Raw genomic sequence first — 16433 nt, 5'->3', positions numbered from 1 at the left:
TCCCTGTTCGTCGAGATTTCCCGTGATCTACATTTACTGTGCCTTTAATATTGATGTTCGGTCGACCGATCCTCAGGTTCAGTCGACCGATCAGTGTATTTTTCTTCTGCATCTGATCGTTGCTGATTAAACTGATCTGTACTGAGTCATCTTGGTTCGGTCGACCGATCCTCTGGTTCGATCGACCGATCCGGCCAAACCTGCAACACAGTATTAAGCAAAGTATTCATGCAACACAAAGGTTAGCACGGTAATATATAATGCATGAGTATGACAGTTAGGACTGTCTTAATCTCAACTTGGAAACATTCCCGGTTTCTTTAGTTGGATCAGCGACCTTAGGTTGTCCTTTAGGAACCTGACCTCACTGTCGCTCTTCCAGTTGCATACCTCAACTTACCTGCCAAACATGATCCTCTAGACATGTTTGGTCTTTTGTTTGCTCAGTGTCTGATCACCTGATCCACTAAGACTTTTCCTGCAATACCATATTAGCCAACAGCAATAATAGTAATACAGAAAACAATGGTAAACCTAAACCTAGATTTATCGAGATCCGCTGGTCCGGTCGACCGCGCACGGTCGACCGGAAACCATCCGATCAACCTTGCTTGGAGTTCATTCCTCCAAGACTTCTCGTTACCTAAGATTATCATCCCCTAGGATTTTCTCCACTTGGCTTCACTCATCAAGACTCAGTATTCGACTACCCAGGGATCAAGTCCTCCAGACCTATCCACCTGGCTTCCACGACATACCGAGATTTCCCTTACCTAGCCTACAACTAGGACTCAGTATTCGACTACCCAGGGATTAGGTCCTCCAGACCTATCCACCTGGCTTCCACGATATACTGAGATTTCTCTCCTTGCCTAGCCTCCAACTAGGACTTCCCTTGCACTACAACAAATATGACTTTCCGCAGCACGTCATTAACGGCGCACTTTTAGGGTACGCTGTTAATAATACTTTTTACGACACACCCAATTAAGTACGCTGTAGATAGTATTATACTTATACAAATAACAGCGTGCAAAACATTGTATGCTATTAAAATTAATATTAACAGCACACTTTTAACGCGTTGTTAAAAATATTATAAATTTAAAAAATTAAAATTTTAACAGCATATAAAATACACTGTTAAAAATATTATATAATTTTAAAAATTAAAATTTTAACGGTGCACCGAAATACACTATTAAAAATTTTAGACATATTTTTTATCTCGCCCGCCCCGAATCATTCCCTGTATCATCTCACCCGATCGAAAACCCTTCTCCATCGCCGAAACCCTCGCCGCCCCTCGTGAGCCCTCTCTCTTCCCTCTTTTTAGCTCATGGTTTCCACCTTCGTCATTGTCCTCCTCATTCTCTTCTCGTCCTCCGCCCTTGTTGTCATCTCCTTTGTTTCCTGTCAGGACTTCCTCACCCTCTCCAAGCAAGATAGGGTCATCCCTGTCTGTATCGACGAGGAAGTGAGAATGCTCTACCTGGAGTGGAGGGCCAAGCATCGCCCTGCCGAAAATGACCAATATCTAGACGAATATCAACTCAAGGTCTTCAAGGAGAACCTCCGGATTGTCGAAGAGCACAATTCGATGGCCGACCACGGGGAGCACACCTACTGCCTCACGATGAACTAGTTCGCTGACCTCACCAACGAGGAGTACTTGTCAGGTTCTTCACGGACTTCAGATCCACCTCTCAGAACATCAGCAATTAGTACCGGCTGAGAGAAGGGGACGATCTGCCTGATTCCATCGATTAGAGGCAGAAGGCGATGTCATCGCCATAAAGGATCATCTCAACTACGGTGACCTATTCCTTCCTTTATTGATTTCAGATTTGTGTGTGTGTGTGTGTGGTCAGTGATTGTAAAGTTAGATATCTTGCTTTTGTTTGATGAACGTTTTTCCAGTAAGTGTAGCCTTCACCTCTCGTTTGACTTTGGACAAAAGAGGTGCTTTGGAGTAATTAGTATGGGGATTTGCTTCCACCATACCTCTTATTTAGGCCCTAAGAATTTTGTTAGATCTATAAATTTATCTACCGCTAGCATCTAAATCTTGAAATCCTGATAGATCTATGTACTCACCAAATGGAGATTTTCACTTACTCGTGCTGTAATAGTAAGTCCTTAATTGCAGATGTATTTTACAGGCTATAGGTTAGAATCTTGATGAAGCTGTATAACTCTTCTATGTCAGCAATGAAAGTGGTGGGGTGGAGTCATCTTTCTTAACTTGATGGATCAATGGAATTACTAGGTGGTCTTCGACTAAACCTATGAAAATTAGAGTGTGTTTTTATTGGATATAGTTTGCGATCACTTTTTTTTCTTTGAAATTTCTATTTCTTCAATGAGGAAAATATTCTTAATTGCCTTAACATTTTCAAAATTTCTGTACTTCTATTAACTTAATTTTCATAATTCTATCTATTGTTGCGTACTAATACATTTCAAAGTTCAATTATTTGATGGTTCCTTTATTGCCATTGAATTTTATTTAATACAAAACACCACAGATCTCAACTCTTGACCAAGTTCAAATGTTCCCTTCGGCATATCAAGACATTCTACTATTTGGGAATCAAGCGAGAGCGCTGTGTCAACATCAAATTGTACCAATCTTGCTTCATTATATACTCCACCTTTGGCCTTGATATTCCAAGGGCACTTTGACCCGGTGCAATGATTGTTCCAAGATATTCTGAATGGATTCATGAAAATGGTGTTACATTAATTTGAATGTCATTCACATTTTTTAAATATTTTTTACATTGTCTAATTATTGATGCCACATTAAATCTAATGAAGGTTTGTTTTTTGTCTGTAAGAATATTTTCTTAATATTTTGCGTTAGAATTTCTTGGTAGTTGTTATATAATATTCAAGTTTGTACTTGACATAAAATATGTGGAGCATTTGATAGTTTCATCTTTCATTATCTTTTGTTGTGATATGTTTATCTGATGATGACTTTTCACATGAAGAGTTGAACCTATTTGATGCATCACAGGCAAATGCATCTTATGATGTGGTTCTTATTATAATGATTTGCTTCATGAAATATTCTATCATATGCATATATTCTACTTCTACTAATACTGATTGTAAAACATTTCATTTCTTTTGATGCATGGAACATAAAAACATAGATGCATGCTGGCATTAGAGATATTTGGAGTAATGGTGCACAGAGTCGGTCTCCTAATAGGAGAATGAAGTTTGTATTTGCAAAATCTTGATGCTTTATATAATCATAATTAAGGATTTATGTTTTCTATGTGGTCATCTTCAATTTGTATCCACTATTCGTTACCGACTAGTGTAAATCATGTTTCCTGCTACAAGATTTTGATGACATTTTGTTTGCTTTATTATGTGCAGGTTGTCCTAGAAGTAAGCATAGAGATGCTTGTAATGGTTAATGAAGACAACGTTACTAGATGGATTGATTATGTTGTTTATGATAAAATATTCTTCGAAAGAATTGGGTATCCTTGGCTTTTGACTAAACCATGAATGGTATTAGCTATCTTGTTGAAGGCTTAATTTGCATTAAGAAATGTTCAAATTCTTAATAGATCAAATTTCTAATATTGTATTAGCCTTGACATGATTTGGTTATAAAATTAGATTACTAGTGGTGATATTTGCAGCAGTATTGGGAATGAATTTGGTAGCAATAGCGATATCAATATTGGTGCAAAAAAAAGTGGTGATTTTGGTCATGTTTTTCAGGTGATTATCATAAAATTATGTATTTCTGAATCACAAAATTGTTATAAAAATATATATGATTGAATTAATAACTTTGTATCGTTTATTTACAGTCAAATTTGAGAAATGTGAGTCGTGGAGATATCTGTGCTAATACTAAATGTAAGCTGCTTTATTGGTCTGCTAATGAATTAGTTGTTGCAGAAGGTCAAATTGCATCCACAAATCCAAACACAAAAGTGTATCACGTTATTCTTGGTGGATCATGTTGGAAAGTTTGGGTTGATAAAGTTTTGGTGGAAAAGGTAGACCTAATTCGACCAAATGATGAAATGCAGTTTCTTGATGATGCAATAAGAAGCACGGTTGCATGGTTATCGAAATTTATAGTATTGTGTGATTGATACATAATATACTAATTTGTGTGGATTGTAAGTTTAATTGTTGTTATATAATAACTAGTTTGATAGAGATTTTGTATCTTGTTTAAGATCTTTAAATTTTTTTGGTATAATGAAAAATTATGACTTTTGTTAATTTTGTGGATTTATTTGCACTAAATTTGTTGTAAAATTTTGGTTTATTATTTTCATCAAATTAATATTTTTTTAATATAGTTAAGACTATCAACAACGTACATTTATAAGCTGTAGATTATTATCCTTAGCGTATAAAAATACTTTCCACGGCGTGCTTTGCGCGCTACGGATAATATTATCCGCAGCGCGCAAAGCACGCCGCGGAAACTATTATTTGTAGCATGCTTTGTGCCCTGCGGATAATGTTATCTGCAGCGCGCAAAGCATGCCGCGGAAAGTATTATCCGCGGCGCGCAAAGTACGCCGCGGATAGTATTATCCGCAGCGCGCAAAGCATGCTGTCAATAATTTAGGACTTTTAACAGCTTTTAATTGTGCAGCACGCAATGCGCGCTGCGGAAAGCAAATTTACGCACTGCGAAAAGCTATTTTTGTTGTAGTGTTGCCTAGCCTACAACTAGGACTTTCCTAGATCAAACTCCATACTTAAACATACTTAAGCATACTTAAACATATTTGTCTGACATTAAAACCTTGGAGGTCGATTGCACCAACAATCTCTCCCTTTTTGATGTTTGACAAATATGTTTAAGTTAGGTCAATTCAAAAAGATTTAGATTTCTAACTTAAACCCTTCTTCTCCCCCTTTTGTCATACAACAAAAAGAACTCTCCATAAATGGCTTTAATTGCTAAGGATCCCTAAGTTTTGCACCAACAATGATGGAATACTTGTAAATATTTTCAAGATATGCCTAAGGTATTCCCTCACCCATTTGATGTATAATAGAGTGTTCAAAAACGAGTTATAGAGATTTTGAAAAAGCCTTATTCCATTAAAAAATTGAGTAAATTTGCAGTATCTTTTTCAAAATAATTTTAAAGAATGCACTAAGTAAAATCTCTCAAAAAGTATTTCAAGACTTAAAGCATTTTTGCAAAACCATGATATAGAAGTTTTAATGCTTGCAAAAATTTCTTAGAATTTCTTTCAAGAATATTTTTCAAAAATATTTGAAAAGAGTTTTCATCAAGCATCCTTGTTAAAGCTGAGGTCAAAAAATATTTTTAAGTAATTTTCAAGGAAATTCTCAAAGGAATTCTCTAAGTAAAATTTTATTTTCAAGGAATATTCAAAGTATTTTAGAAATTATGATTTTTCATAAAGTTGTCAAAAAGTTTGAAGAATATGATTTTGAAAAGATAATGCTTGAGCTATGTTTAAAAGATAGTATTTTGAGTTTTGTAAACAATTTTTCAAAAATATTTTTAAGTTAATTTCAAAACCAGATTTCTTTAAATAAGTATGTAAATATAATTTTCAAAAAGTATTTGATTAAGAGATTTTAAAGATAATTTTCAAAAATATTTGTAAAGAAGTTTTATCAAGCAATTTTTTAATGTTTCAAAAGCAAGATTTTGAAAAAAAAAAATTTCCTTCAGTCAAGTCTCTCCCCCTTAATCAGACACTCCTTTTAGATATCCTTATTACCCACAAGGAAGTCATTTCTATGTGTATCTAAGGATGATGATTGACTTAAGGTTCTAAAGACTTAGGCGATGAACAATAATAATTTATATACACCCAATCAATCATCAATCAAGATTTGAAAAATATTTTCTTAAGAAAATAGATTTATAAGTTTTCAAAATAATTTAAAAATGATTTAAATTTTAATTTTCTTAGCATCTCACCCATTCTAAGTTTTCAAGTATAGTAATCCTATAATTGTATAAGATGACTTTATTGATTTTGAGTTTGTTGCAATTTAAATTAAATTTTAGTTAAACTTTGATTATTGTAAGTTAAATAGATGGTAACATTTATTTTGTGAATTAATTGAATTAATGTTTAGTTTAGAAATTGTGAAGTTATTAAGTGGATTTGGTTAAGAATTGTTTTTAATAATTGCTAAATTATTGATTGATTTAAACATAATTTAAAGGCTAGTTTCAACTGAATTTAGTACTATTATTAATTAGGGATTAAAATTTTGATTATAAATTTCATAATTAAATTTTGTTTAAGTTTAAAGTACTTTTGATGATTAAGGTTAAGATTTAAAGTTGAAATTCAATAAGAATTAAGTTAAGTTAATTTAATTAAGTTAGTGTTATTAATCATTGATTTAATATTAAAGATAAATTAATTTATTGATTATAGTCATTAAAGATTATGTCTATTAGTCATTGATTAGGGTTAATTAATTTAGTTTTATTTTAAAGTTGTTTTAAATAATTTTGATTAAGTTTTAAAATAATTTTGATTAAGTTTTAAAATAATTTTAATTAAGTTTTAAAATACTTTTAATTAAATTTTAAAATAATTTTGATTAAGTTTTAAAATAATTTTGATTAAGTTTTAAAATAATTTTGATTAAGTTTTAAAATATTTTTAATTAAATTTTAAAATAATTGAGTTAAGTTTGAATTTGAATTTGAATTAATTAAGTTTGAATTTAATTGAGTTAAGTTTGAATTGATTTAGTTTGAATTTGAATTTAATTAGGTTTGAGTTAGATTTGAATTAAGTTTGAATTTGAATTAATTAAGTTTGAATTTGAATTAATTAAGTTTAAATTTAATTGAGTTAAGTTTGAATTGATTTAGTTTGAATTTGAATTTAATTAGGTTTGAGTTAGATTTGAATTAAGTTTGAATTTAATTAGGTTTGAATTAGATTTGAATTTAAGTTTGAATTTAATTATATTTGAATTAAGTTTGAATTTAATTAGGTTTGAGTTAAGTTTGAATTAATTGAGTTAAGTTTGAATTAATTTGAATTTATTGAAAGAGGTTATTGAACCCATGTTAGATTCAAACTTAGCTTTGGGTTAATCAAGCAGGCATCCTAAGGATAAGTTTCAGTTCAATGGCGAAGCATATGGCCTACTTGAATATCATTAGACCACTTGCTGAAGACTTTCCAAACTGTTCCTGCCCAAAAAACTTAATACTAAATTTTGGTCTAACTAGCCCATGTTTGACTGGGGTAGCTTCGGTCAGATCCACTAAGTCTAGTGCACCAGGTAGAATTCCATATTCAGCCTAGACATGCCTTCGACAAAGTTTCCTTGACGTACTATCATCCCAATCCATTCCGATGCTATGTTGTTAGGGTTTGGTAAACCTTTTTCATCTAACCGTTCTAAATTAAGAAAAGATGAGTAACATGTTATATAACAGTTAAGTATGCATGATCATGACAATTCAAACAAGTCAAGCATAATACAAATTGTTTGTGTTGTTGATGTTGTTATTGTATATTATTATTTTTATTAAGTTATTGTTATTGTTATTGTTATTATTATTGTTGATGTTGTTGTTGTTTTTTTTATTATTGTTATTATTATTATTTTTATTATTGTTATTATTATTGTTATTATTATTATTATTATTATTATTGTTATTCTTATTATTATTATTATTATTATTATTATTATTATTATTATTATTATGATGTTCCATAATTAAAAGGTACATGATTATAATTAGGTTTGTGGAGATTTTGTTTTAGATTTAGTTTTGATTTATAACTTAAATCTAGATTATTAATAATGTTTTCTAATATATTAATTTTGTTTTTCAAAACATTATTTTTTTTTTCAAAACATTATTTTGTTTTTCTAATTTTCTAAACTTTGATTTATAGTTTAGTTTCTTATTTTTATTTAAATTTTTTTGTTAAATTATGTTTATTGTTATTTAATTCTAGATAATTATTATTTTGATTTAAATTCAAATTATCTTGAATAAATAAACTTTGATTAACTGAATCGGGTCTTGATTAAGTTTTTGGTTGATTTGGTCAATTTTAGTTATATTTGAATTAATTAAGTTTTTATTAGCTAGATTATTTTTGTTAAGTAATTTTAATGTTGGATTTTCATGCATTTTTAATTTCATATTACAATTCAAACAAGAAGGATCTAAAACATGCAAATTTTCATATAATTTAAATTTATTTACCATACTAGCTCCCCCTGAATCCTTGGGTCTTCTCTTCGGGCATTGAGATTTGTAGTGTCCCATCTTTTTGCACTTGAAACATTCGATGTGGTCCTTCCTTTTCTGGACTCTAGGCTTAGGCTCCTCCTTTGCCTCCGGTTGTGCGGATTGGTTCATCGGGCATTTATTTTTGTAATGTCCTTTTTCTCTGCAACTAAAACATGTTATGTGTTCTTTAAATTTAGAATTTAAAATATTACCATTTGAATCCTCATTAGGATTCTCCCCCTTGATCATTGCCACTTCGGATTTAGGCTTGAACATTTGGTTGAGCTTAGGTTCAAGTTTGGACACTTGTTCTGACTCGAGTTCAGATCGATTAGCCTCCTCCTCAGCCACTAGTACGATGAAGTTGATTTGGTCTTGTTCTTCTAGATCTGGCTCTGAGGATAGCTCTGCAGATTCAGACTCGGATTTGAACTCACTTTCGTCTTCATCTTCTAGCCTCGACGGAGTCTCGTGAAGCTTGATCAATTTGGTCCACATCTCGAATGCATTCTTGTAACCTTCTAATTGACACAAGACTTCATTACGCAAAATATCTATCAACATATTCATTACCTTTGTGTTCGATTCTGAGTTTCGAGAAGGTTTTCTTAGTGCAATCTGGTTGTCGAAATTGTTGCTTCCAACGAAGCATTCCATCATTTGCCTCCAGGAATTGAAGTAGACTTGATCGTACGGTGGAGGGTCGTAGATACTTCGTCCTTCTTGATATGATATCGACATTCTTGCAAGAAAAGATTTAAAAGAAAAATATTTCCAAGACTTTCGCCTTGGGATTAGTAGTGCTTGAAAGATAAAGATAAGAAGAAAAAAGAATATACTTAAAGAAAAGAAAAAAATTTTAAAATGCTTTGAAAAATGGTTAAGTTATTTCAGAGCTAACGAGACTCTGATACCAATTGATAGATCGTTTGGAGCGATAGAGGGGGGGTGAATATCGCGCTTTTTAAAACTATTCTTTTCTTTCAAATCAAAGTCATGCACAACGGAAAGTAAATAGAGACAGTTTGTTTACTTCGTTCGGAGCCTAGCTCGACTCCTACTCGAAGGCTCGCGGTCCTTGACCGCACCAGTGAGCAAACTACTATAACTCTTCTTTCCGAAATTCTTCAGAAAGAAGCAAATCGTACAATGGAGCAAGATAGTAACACCCTACTACCTTGCTTAAATGAATTACAAATGCAAGCTTAAAATAAATTTTACCGACAACTAAAATGAAGATACAGCTTAGGTCGGCACATCCGGATGATGTAACTTGCTGCACAGATGAGAACGAGTCGCTTGCAGAACAGGAATTTTTTATCAGAAAGTTGTTCATGGCCTCTGACTTCGAGCCTCAATTTATAGGTATGATGGATGTTCGGTCGACCGATCCCTCTGTTCGGTCGATCGAACCAGCTCCGATCCCTTCCAGCTGGAGTCTAATGCTGGCTCGATATTCTGCATTAACTGGACTTCAATGGTTCGATCAACCGATCCCTCTGTTCGGTCGATCGAACAGGCTCCTTCCCTGTTTGTCGAGATTTCTCGTGATCTACATTTACTGTGCCTTTAATATTGATGGTTCGGTCGATCGATCAGTGTATTTTCCTTCTACATCTGATCGTTGCTGATTAAACTGATCTGTGCTGAGTCATCTTGGTTCGGTCGACCGATCCGACCAAACCTGCAACACAATATTAAGCAAAGTATCCCTGCAACACAAAGGTTAGCACAGTAATATATAATGCATGAGTATGACAGTTAGGACTGTCTTAATCTCAACTTGGAAACCTTCCCGGTTTTTTAGTTGGATCAGCGACCTTAGGTTGTTCCCTTAGAAACCCGACCTCATTGTCGTTCTTCCAGTTGCATACCTCAACTTACCTGCCAAACATGATCATCCAGACATGTTTGGTCTTTTGTCTGCTCAGTGTCTGATCCCCTGATCCACTAATACTTTTCCTGCAATACCATATTAGCTAACAGCAATAATAGTAATACAAAAAACAATGGTAAACCTAAACCTAGATTTACCGAGATCCGCTGGTCCGATCGACCGCGCGCGGTCGATCGGAAACCATCCGATCAACCTTGCTTGGAGTTCATTCCTCCAAGACTTCTCGTTACCTAAGATTATCATCCCCTAGGATTTTCTTCACTTGGCTTCACTCACCAAGACTCAGTATTCGGCTACCCAGGGATCAAGTCCTCCAGACCTATCCACCTGGCTTCCATGACATACCGAGATTTCCCTTACCTAGCCTACAACTAGGACTCAGTATTCTGCTACCCAGGGATTAGGTCCTCCAGACTTATCCACCTGGCTTCCACGATATACCGAGATTTCTCTCCTTGCCTAGTCTCCAACTAGGACTTCCCTTACCTAGCCTACAACTAGGACTTTCCTAGATCAAACTCCATACTTAAACATATTTAAGCATACTTAAACATATTTGTCTGACATTAAAACCTTGGAAGTCGATTACACCAACATTGGTTAATTTACCATAAATAAACAAATTATTTAGATATTCAATGTATGTTGTATGTATGAATATCTTATTAACTCAATATAAATCTAATTTGATTTACAAAATCAAGTGATAACTATGTTTCCACTCATCATTTGTACCTACCAATTTGATTGGCATTGATAGATTATATATTCTATCGTCTAATGAACTTAATCATTATTCATTTAATATTAATAAATAAACTAATCATTTATTATTATACTCATAATGAACTAATCAAAGAGTATATTACATTGATCGTATTATTATGCATCATGTGGAGTAATTATCATAAAACAAATATATGAATGAACATATCATTAACATAAACATATTGTATATTGTTAACATATAACAAACTCATATAACATTCTTACTACTGATTACCAAAATAACTTTAATGAACTAGATAGACTAATACCACTCCTATTAAGACTAACCTAGTGCAATGGTCCATAAAATCTCATTCATCTAGGACTTGGTGAAAACAATTTTAGGTAGATCAATTTTAGGATTCTCTATTGGATCCATAATCGAATCCTCTTCTGGATTTTCCTCAAACTCTTCAGGGTCCTCTTCAGACTCTTCAGGGTCCTCATGGTGAAGTAGTTCCATACATAACTCTCAAGATGACGTCTGATACAGTGCATAACGGTAGGGTCCGATAAGGTCAAGCGGTCAAAAGTCAAGGGGGCATGGTAGTCAGAAATCAAAGGGACGTGGCAGTCAAAAGTCAAGCGAGCGTGGTAGTCAGAAGTCAAGGGGGCGTGTCGGTCAGAAGTCAAGGGGGCGTGACAGTCATCATTCAACAGGACGTGGAAGTCAACAGTTAGGGAAAGAAGAAGTGGGACCGTCTGACGTCATCAACCGCATGATTTCCGGTCGGGTGCTTATAGATCAGGATCCCAGATCCGAGACATGATGTGCAACCTGGATAATGCCTGACCTGCCCCGACTGGTCAGGTTTTCGCAGCTCGGTCTACATAGGCCTGGTGCTCTCAGTAGGTTAACTCGGTGTTATATCTGAAAGATCATCCCAAGTTGCCCCTAGTCAAACCCCGGTGAGACAAAAGGCACTAGGAGACAACAAGGTCAGGGAATCCTAACCGTCTGTCAGAGAATAACTGCTGTATGTTAGGGAATATTCCAATGGTCTATGATTATCTGCGAATGAACCTTCTTCCAGTCCATGGGAGGGTGCCACGCATCCTCCATCACCCGACAGGTCTTGACACCTGACAATCTCTGATATCGGTCATTCTCCAGAGGTACGCATGATCATATAAAAAGGGAGGTCCTCTCCCTTGAGCAGGTACGCTCTCTCGCACATTCGCACTTGTCTTCTACAGTTCTTTTTCCTTCGTACACTATTCTTTTGGGAAAAAGCACCTGACTTGAGAGTCGGAGGGCCTGCACCGGGGGCTTTTTTCTTGGTGTCTGGTCTCTAACGTTCTGTGTGCTTGTTTGAGTGCACGCAGGGCTTAAGTACCACCGGCTTAGTTACCGTCATCCGTCAACACCACGTGGGGGTCCGTTCTCTTGGGCAGGTGTCATAGTCGCCTCTCCGTCAACACCCACAACACCTCAGCCGGCCTTCGTCTGGCTCAGATTCCGGATAGGATCAGCGCTCTTATACATAGTCTGCTACCATCTTGGGATACTCTGCCAATGAACGCATCAAAGCCTAGATTCTATAATTGTCTAGTACTGGAAACTCTTTCCTCTCGAGTTTTCAAAATAATCTATCAAGTCGTTCAATGTGTCCGCTGACTCTATAAACTGGGTTATATTCAATATTCTGAATTTCGCCCGTCAGCTGGTTTCATCGCACTTCACAACAAGTTAATGTGGTAATCATATGTGTCATCTATAAATTGAAATTAAATAAGTCAGTACAAAGCTAACTAATCAGTACAAAACCGACTTAGTTCAATTTATACAGGTATAAAATCAACATTATTAATCAACAAAAATAAATTTTCTTAATTTTCAGGGGTCTACATTAATTGACTCATTGGATCGATCGATTGGAAAATCGAATCCTGAACTTTATCTATTATCCTCATTACTAATTGGACAAGGATTTTTTTTTTATACATATGTTCTATTATTATTTAATTTAAACTCATTTAAATCAATATCTCAGATTTATCGATCAAACTTATACATATTAAATTAAGCTTGATCCATGAAAATAAATCTAATACATGATTAAATTTGATCCAATAAAATAAATATGATCATTTCATCAAATTTGATCTCACCCCAATTCCTGGAAGCAAGTGAGTCATTAAACCCAATTTCAATTAATTTAACGTGCAGTGATTAAATTAATTAAAAATACGAAGACTTACTCTAACAACATGCAATAATTGAAAGAAAAAAAAACGCTAACACATTTTTTTTCTTTGCATATATTATTCTGCCAAAATAAAAATAACATTTTTTTCAACCTACGTTAAAAAAAAAACGTGCCAACAACGAAACCTAACTCTTCGTTCTTTTATTCTTCCGTCGTCACCCAAATCCACTCCGTCCCCCTCACCCCCTTCGCCCATCGGCCAAGATCAGAGGACTGACCTCTAATCGTCCACCGGCCAGAAACGGAGGCAAACTCCGTGGGTACTGTCTGCTGCATTCGGGGTTCAGCGATGGCCGCATAACGCGACTGTGCCCAGTGACAGGCCCTGCAATGACAGATTGCAAACTCCATCGGCAATTCCTTCGGCCTCAAAAAAAAAAAGGCCCAAGCGCAAATTCAATGCAGGGGTAAAGTTTTTTTTTCCAGCATCAAACATTGTTAACTGAATGCCCATAAAAACTTACAGTGATCTCTCACAAATCGTGGTTCTTTTTACTTATTGTCGGAAGAGCAATTACGAACAAAAAACCCTCCAGATTTCACAAACCAAATCCCTTGCTTGGATGTTCCTTCGTCTCTTGCGTTCTCTCTTGCACTTAGACGAACCTCTCACTCGATCACGATAACAAAGTTTTGACAGCGAGAAAGAAGATCTAAGTCAACAAGTGGAATATTAGGCCCTGAAATTTCTGAGCCTTCTTATCAGAGCTTCGATGAAGTTAATGAACTGAGCAAAAGATTGAAGGAAATGGGTGAATTCAATGTTGTGGCCATTGACTCTGGTGTCGAGAATGATACCCGAAACTCGTTGAGTTGCTACATGACAATTTTGAGTACTCCTCTGACCCGTTACACGAGCTATCTGGTGGTAGATCGGCAGTTCACAAAATGATACATGTTCTTCCCTTGATGATGCAGACAAGTATTCGCTCATGAGTTTCGAGGAGGATTTCGAGCAACTCTCAGGGATCTTGAGAGTCTCCGTGTATATGTATTTCTCCTTATGCTCTACCAGAATTAGTAAAAGCTCAAGAGGAAGTCCTGAATCTGTTTCTCCAATGTCAAGGGAGAATTGGAGGAAGTGAAGAGCTTCGCGGCTTTCACAAATTTGGAAAGCTTCGCGACACAATTGGCAGCGCAAGAGGCCGGTGAAGAAGGCGAGCCTGATCTGCGGATAGAATGCTAGGAGTGTTGATAGCAGTATGATGATGGAGATACAGAAGGCCGTTGAGGTGCTCAAGATTAGTCGTGTATGTTCCAAAGTCCAACTATTTGTTCTTTCATACCGTTATTATAGTTAAAGATGTTTGGAAGACGTTTGGAAGTCTTTAAATGATTGGGGAAAAAAACCGGACCGAGTCAAATCGAATTAGACCGGACCGGAGTCACCGCCTTAAAAGTCGCCTCTGATCTCGAACCTTCCCTTCTTCTCGTCTTTCTTTTCCCTTTTCCATCTCCGTTGAGATACCTCCGATTCTCGCCGGCGTCGCCACCATGAACTCATCTGGCAGCAGCTCCAACCGCGGCGCCCGATCATCGGCCTCCGGCGCCTCCTTCGACTCCTACCAGTTCGACTTCGGCATCGCTGGATCCGGCCGCGGCTCCGCCTCCCGCCCCCTTAAAGACCAGAAGCCCACCGCTTCCTACGGTGCGCCGTCCCCCGCGCCGGCGCCTTCTTGGTCGCACCAGCCCTCTCGGCCCTCGTGGACGCCTGCCGCGGCGCCCTCAGCCACCAGATCTGGCAATCTCAACGGCCCCGCTTCCATGGTCGGCGATATCTTTGGTAAGAGTTGGGGGTCTACGACGCCGGCTGCTGGGATCGGGATCCCCAAGTCGGACTCTAATCTTTTTGGCGATCTCGTTGGATCCGCCCTCGGCCAGGGTCGTGGCGGATCTGGAAATGTTCCTTTGAAGTCAGCGCCGCCGAAGAATGCCTTCGGAATGGGTAATTTGTCTGATTCACTCCCCAGACCGACTGCTAACGCCACATCTGCGGCAAGTAGTGCCCCGATAAGGCCCAACGGCTGGGGATCTGCCGATCAAGTTGGAAATCTCTCCTCTTTTAGCCAGCCTGGTCCAAAGATTGGTGCTCCAATGAGTACTGGTGGGCAGCCGATGAAATCAATGGGGGGAATGCCTAAACCAGATCCTTTTGGTTCATTGGGCGGCTTTGGATCAAACTCCTTTGTGAAATCACCAGCCCAATCGGTGAACTCTTCCGGTATGAACAGCGGCGACTTCTCTTTTGGTGCATTTCAGAATGCCAATTCAACAAAGATAGGTAACAGTGGAAATAGCAGTGGTAGTTTTTCATCTCCCCTGCAACCACCACCACTGAATCCCCCTAAGGATAGCATGGATCCATTGGATTCATTCTTTTCTTCATCTGCAGCAAGTGCCCCAGCTTCTGAGGCACCTGTAAGTCAGCAATTCTCCGAGATGACTGATTGGGACATGGGTTCTGAATTCGGGGGTCATGACAATGGTGGACCGACAACAGAGCTTGAAGGGCTGCCACCACCACCCTCAGGTGTCACTGCTCCTGCTGCAAAGTCCAAAGGACAGGATAATTACAAACAGGGGCAGTATGCCGACGCGATTAAGTGGCTTTCATGGGCCGTCGTGCTTTCGGAGAAGTCTGGGGATAACAATTCAATGGCGGAGGTGTTGTCTTGCAGAGCTTCATGCTACAAAGAAGTCGGCGAGTATAAGAAGGCGGTGGCTGATTGCTCAAAGGTGTCTACTTAATGCTATATTGTTTTTTGAAAGATCTTTATCATTCATAGCTAAGATATCTAAATATTACCTCCCCATTCAGGTCTTGGAGAAAGATTCTGAAAACATCTCAATGCTAGTGCAACGCGCACTTTTATACGAGAGCATGGAAAAATACAAGCTTGGTGCTGAGGACTTGAGGATGGTTCTGAAAATTGATCCTGGTAACAGGGTTGCAAGAAGCACAATCCATCGCCTGAATAAATTTGCTGAATAGGGATCCAGATGGACCTTTGCCCCCCTGCTTCTTTCATACTGTGAGACTTATAAAGTTGTAAAATTTTCTTCTTTGTGTTTCTATCAGTGACATGGTTTTGGAATAATTGCCTCTGATCCTTGCAAATGGTGTTATGGTATACAACCAATTTGAAATTTGAAACATTCTGCATTCGTTGTCCTTGTTGTTTCTCATTATTGTGTTTGCTATGCTAAACTTTTTCACCTGATTGCTATTGACTTCATTATTATCAAGTGAAACAGTGGCTATATGTTTCAAACATCATGTGATTGAAAGATTGTTCTG

The 16433-nt window shown here is 36.8% G+C and overlaps 2 protein-coding genes across 7 annotated transcripts; both read left to right on the top strand.

Annotated features, from left to right (window-relative positions):
* Window positions 1–1241: 1241 nt before the first annotated feature.
* LOC122046079 lies at window positions 1242–4216 on the top strand. 6 transcript variants are annotated; one of them, XM_042606588.1, is made up of 5 exons: window positions 1242–1815; window positions 2529–2624; window positions 3394–3500; window positions 3643–3747; window positions 3931–4216. In XM_042606588.1, exons 2-5 carry the CDS (start codon window positions 2553–2555, stop codon window positions 4010–4012), a joined length of 366 nt encoding a protein of 121 aa, XP_042462522.1. In that variant the 5' UTR covers window positions 1242–1815; window positions 2529–2552; the 3' UTR covers window positions 4013–4216. The 6 variants fall into 6 exon arrangements, 3 of the variants coding, with proteins under 3 accessions (XP_042462522.1, XP_042462521.1, XP_042462523.1); XM_042606587.1 differs by having other exon boundaries at window positions 1242–2624; XM_042606589.1 differs by having other exon boundaries at window positions 1242–2734.
* A 10326-nt stretch (window positions 4217–14542) lies between these two features.
* LOC122046078 (flocculation protein FLO11-like) lies at window positions 14543–16298 on the top strand. Its single transcript, XM_042606586.1, has 2 exons — window positions 14543–15871; window positions 15954–16298. Exons 1-2 carry the CDS (start codon window positions 14630–14632, stop codon window positions 16125–16127), a joined length of 1416 nt encoding a protein of 471 aa, XP_042462520.1. The 5' UTR covers window positions 14543–14629; the 3' UTR covers window positions 16128–16298.
* Window positions 16299–16433: the final 135 nt, after the last annotated feature.

This window comes from Zingiber officinale, chromosome 2B (assembly GCF_018446385.1).
Source record: "Zingiber officinale cultivar Zhangliang chromosome 2B, Zo_v1.1, whole genome shotgun sequence".
Classification (NCBI taxonomy): Eukaryota; Viridiplantae; Streptophyta; class Magnoliopsida; order Zingiberales; family Zingiberaceae; genus Zingiber; species Zingiber officinale.
Note: the sequence above shows the minus strand (reverse complement) of the source record. Positions and strands in the feature narration are given on the sequence as shown.

Bases quoted from the DNA above. Each gene is read 5' to 3' on its own strand.
- LOC122046078 (XM_042606586.1), top strand. From the start codon at position 14,630: ATGAACTCATCTGGCAGCAGCTCCAACCGCGGCGCCCGATCATCGGCC. The intron at 15,872-15,953 runs GTGTCTACTTAA...CTCCCCATTCAG, and splicing joins CGGTGGCTGATTGCTCAAAG to GTCTTGGAGAAAGATTCTGA.
- LOC122046079 (XM_042606588.1), top strand. From the start codon at position 2,553: ATGTTCCCTTCGGCATATCAAGACATTCTACTATTTGGGAATCAAGCG. The intron at 3,501-3,642 runs GTATCCTTGGCT...TTATAAAATTAG, and splicing joins ATATTCTTCGAAAGAATTGG to ATTACTAGTGGTGATATTTG. The intron at 3,748-3,930 runs GTGATTATCATA...TAGTTGTTGCAG, and splicing joins ATTTTGGTCATGTTTTTCAG to AAGGTCAAATTGCATCCACA.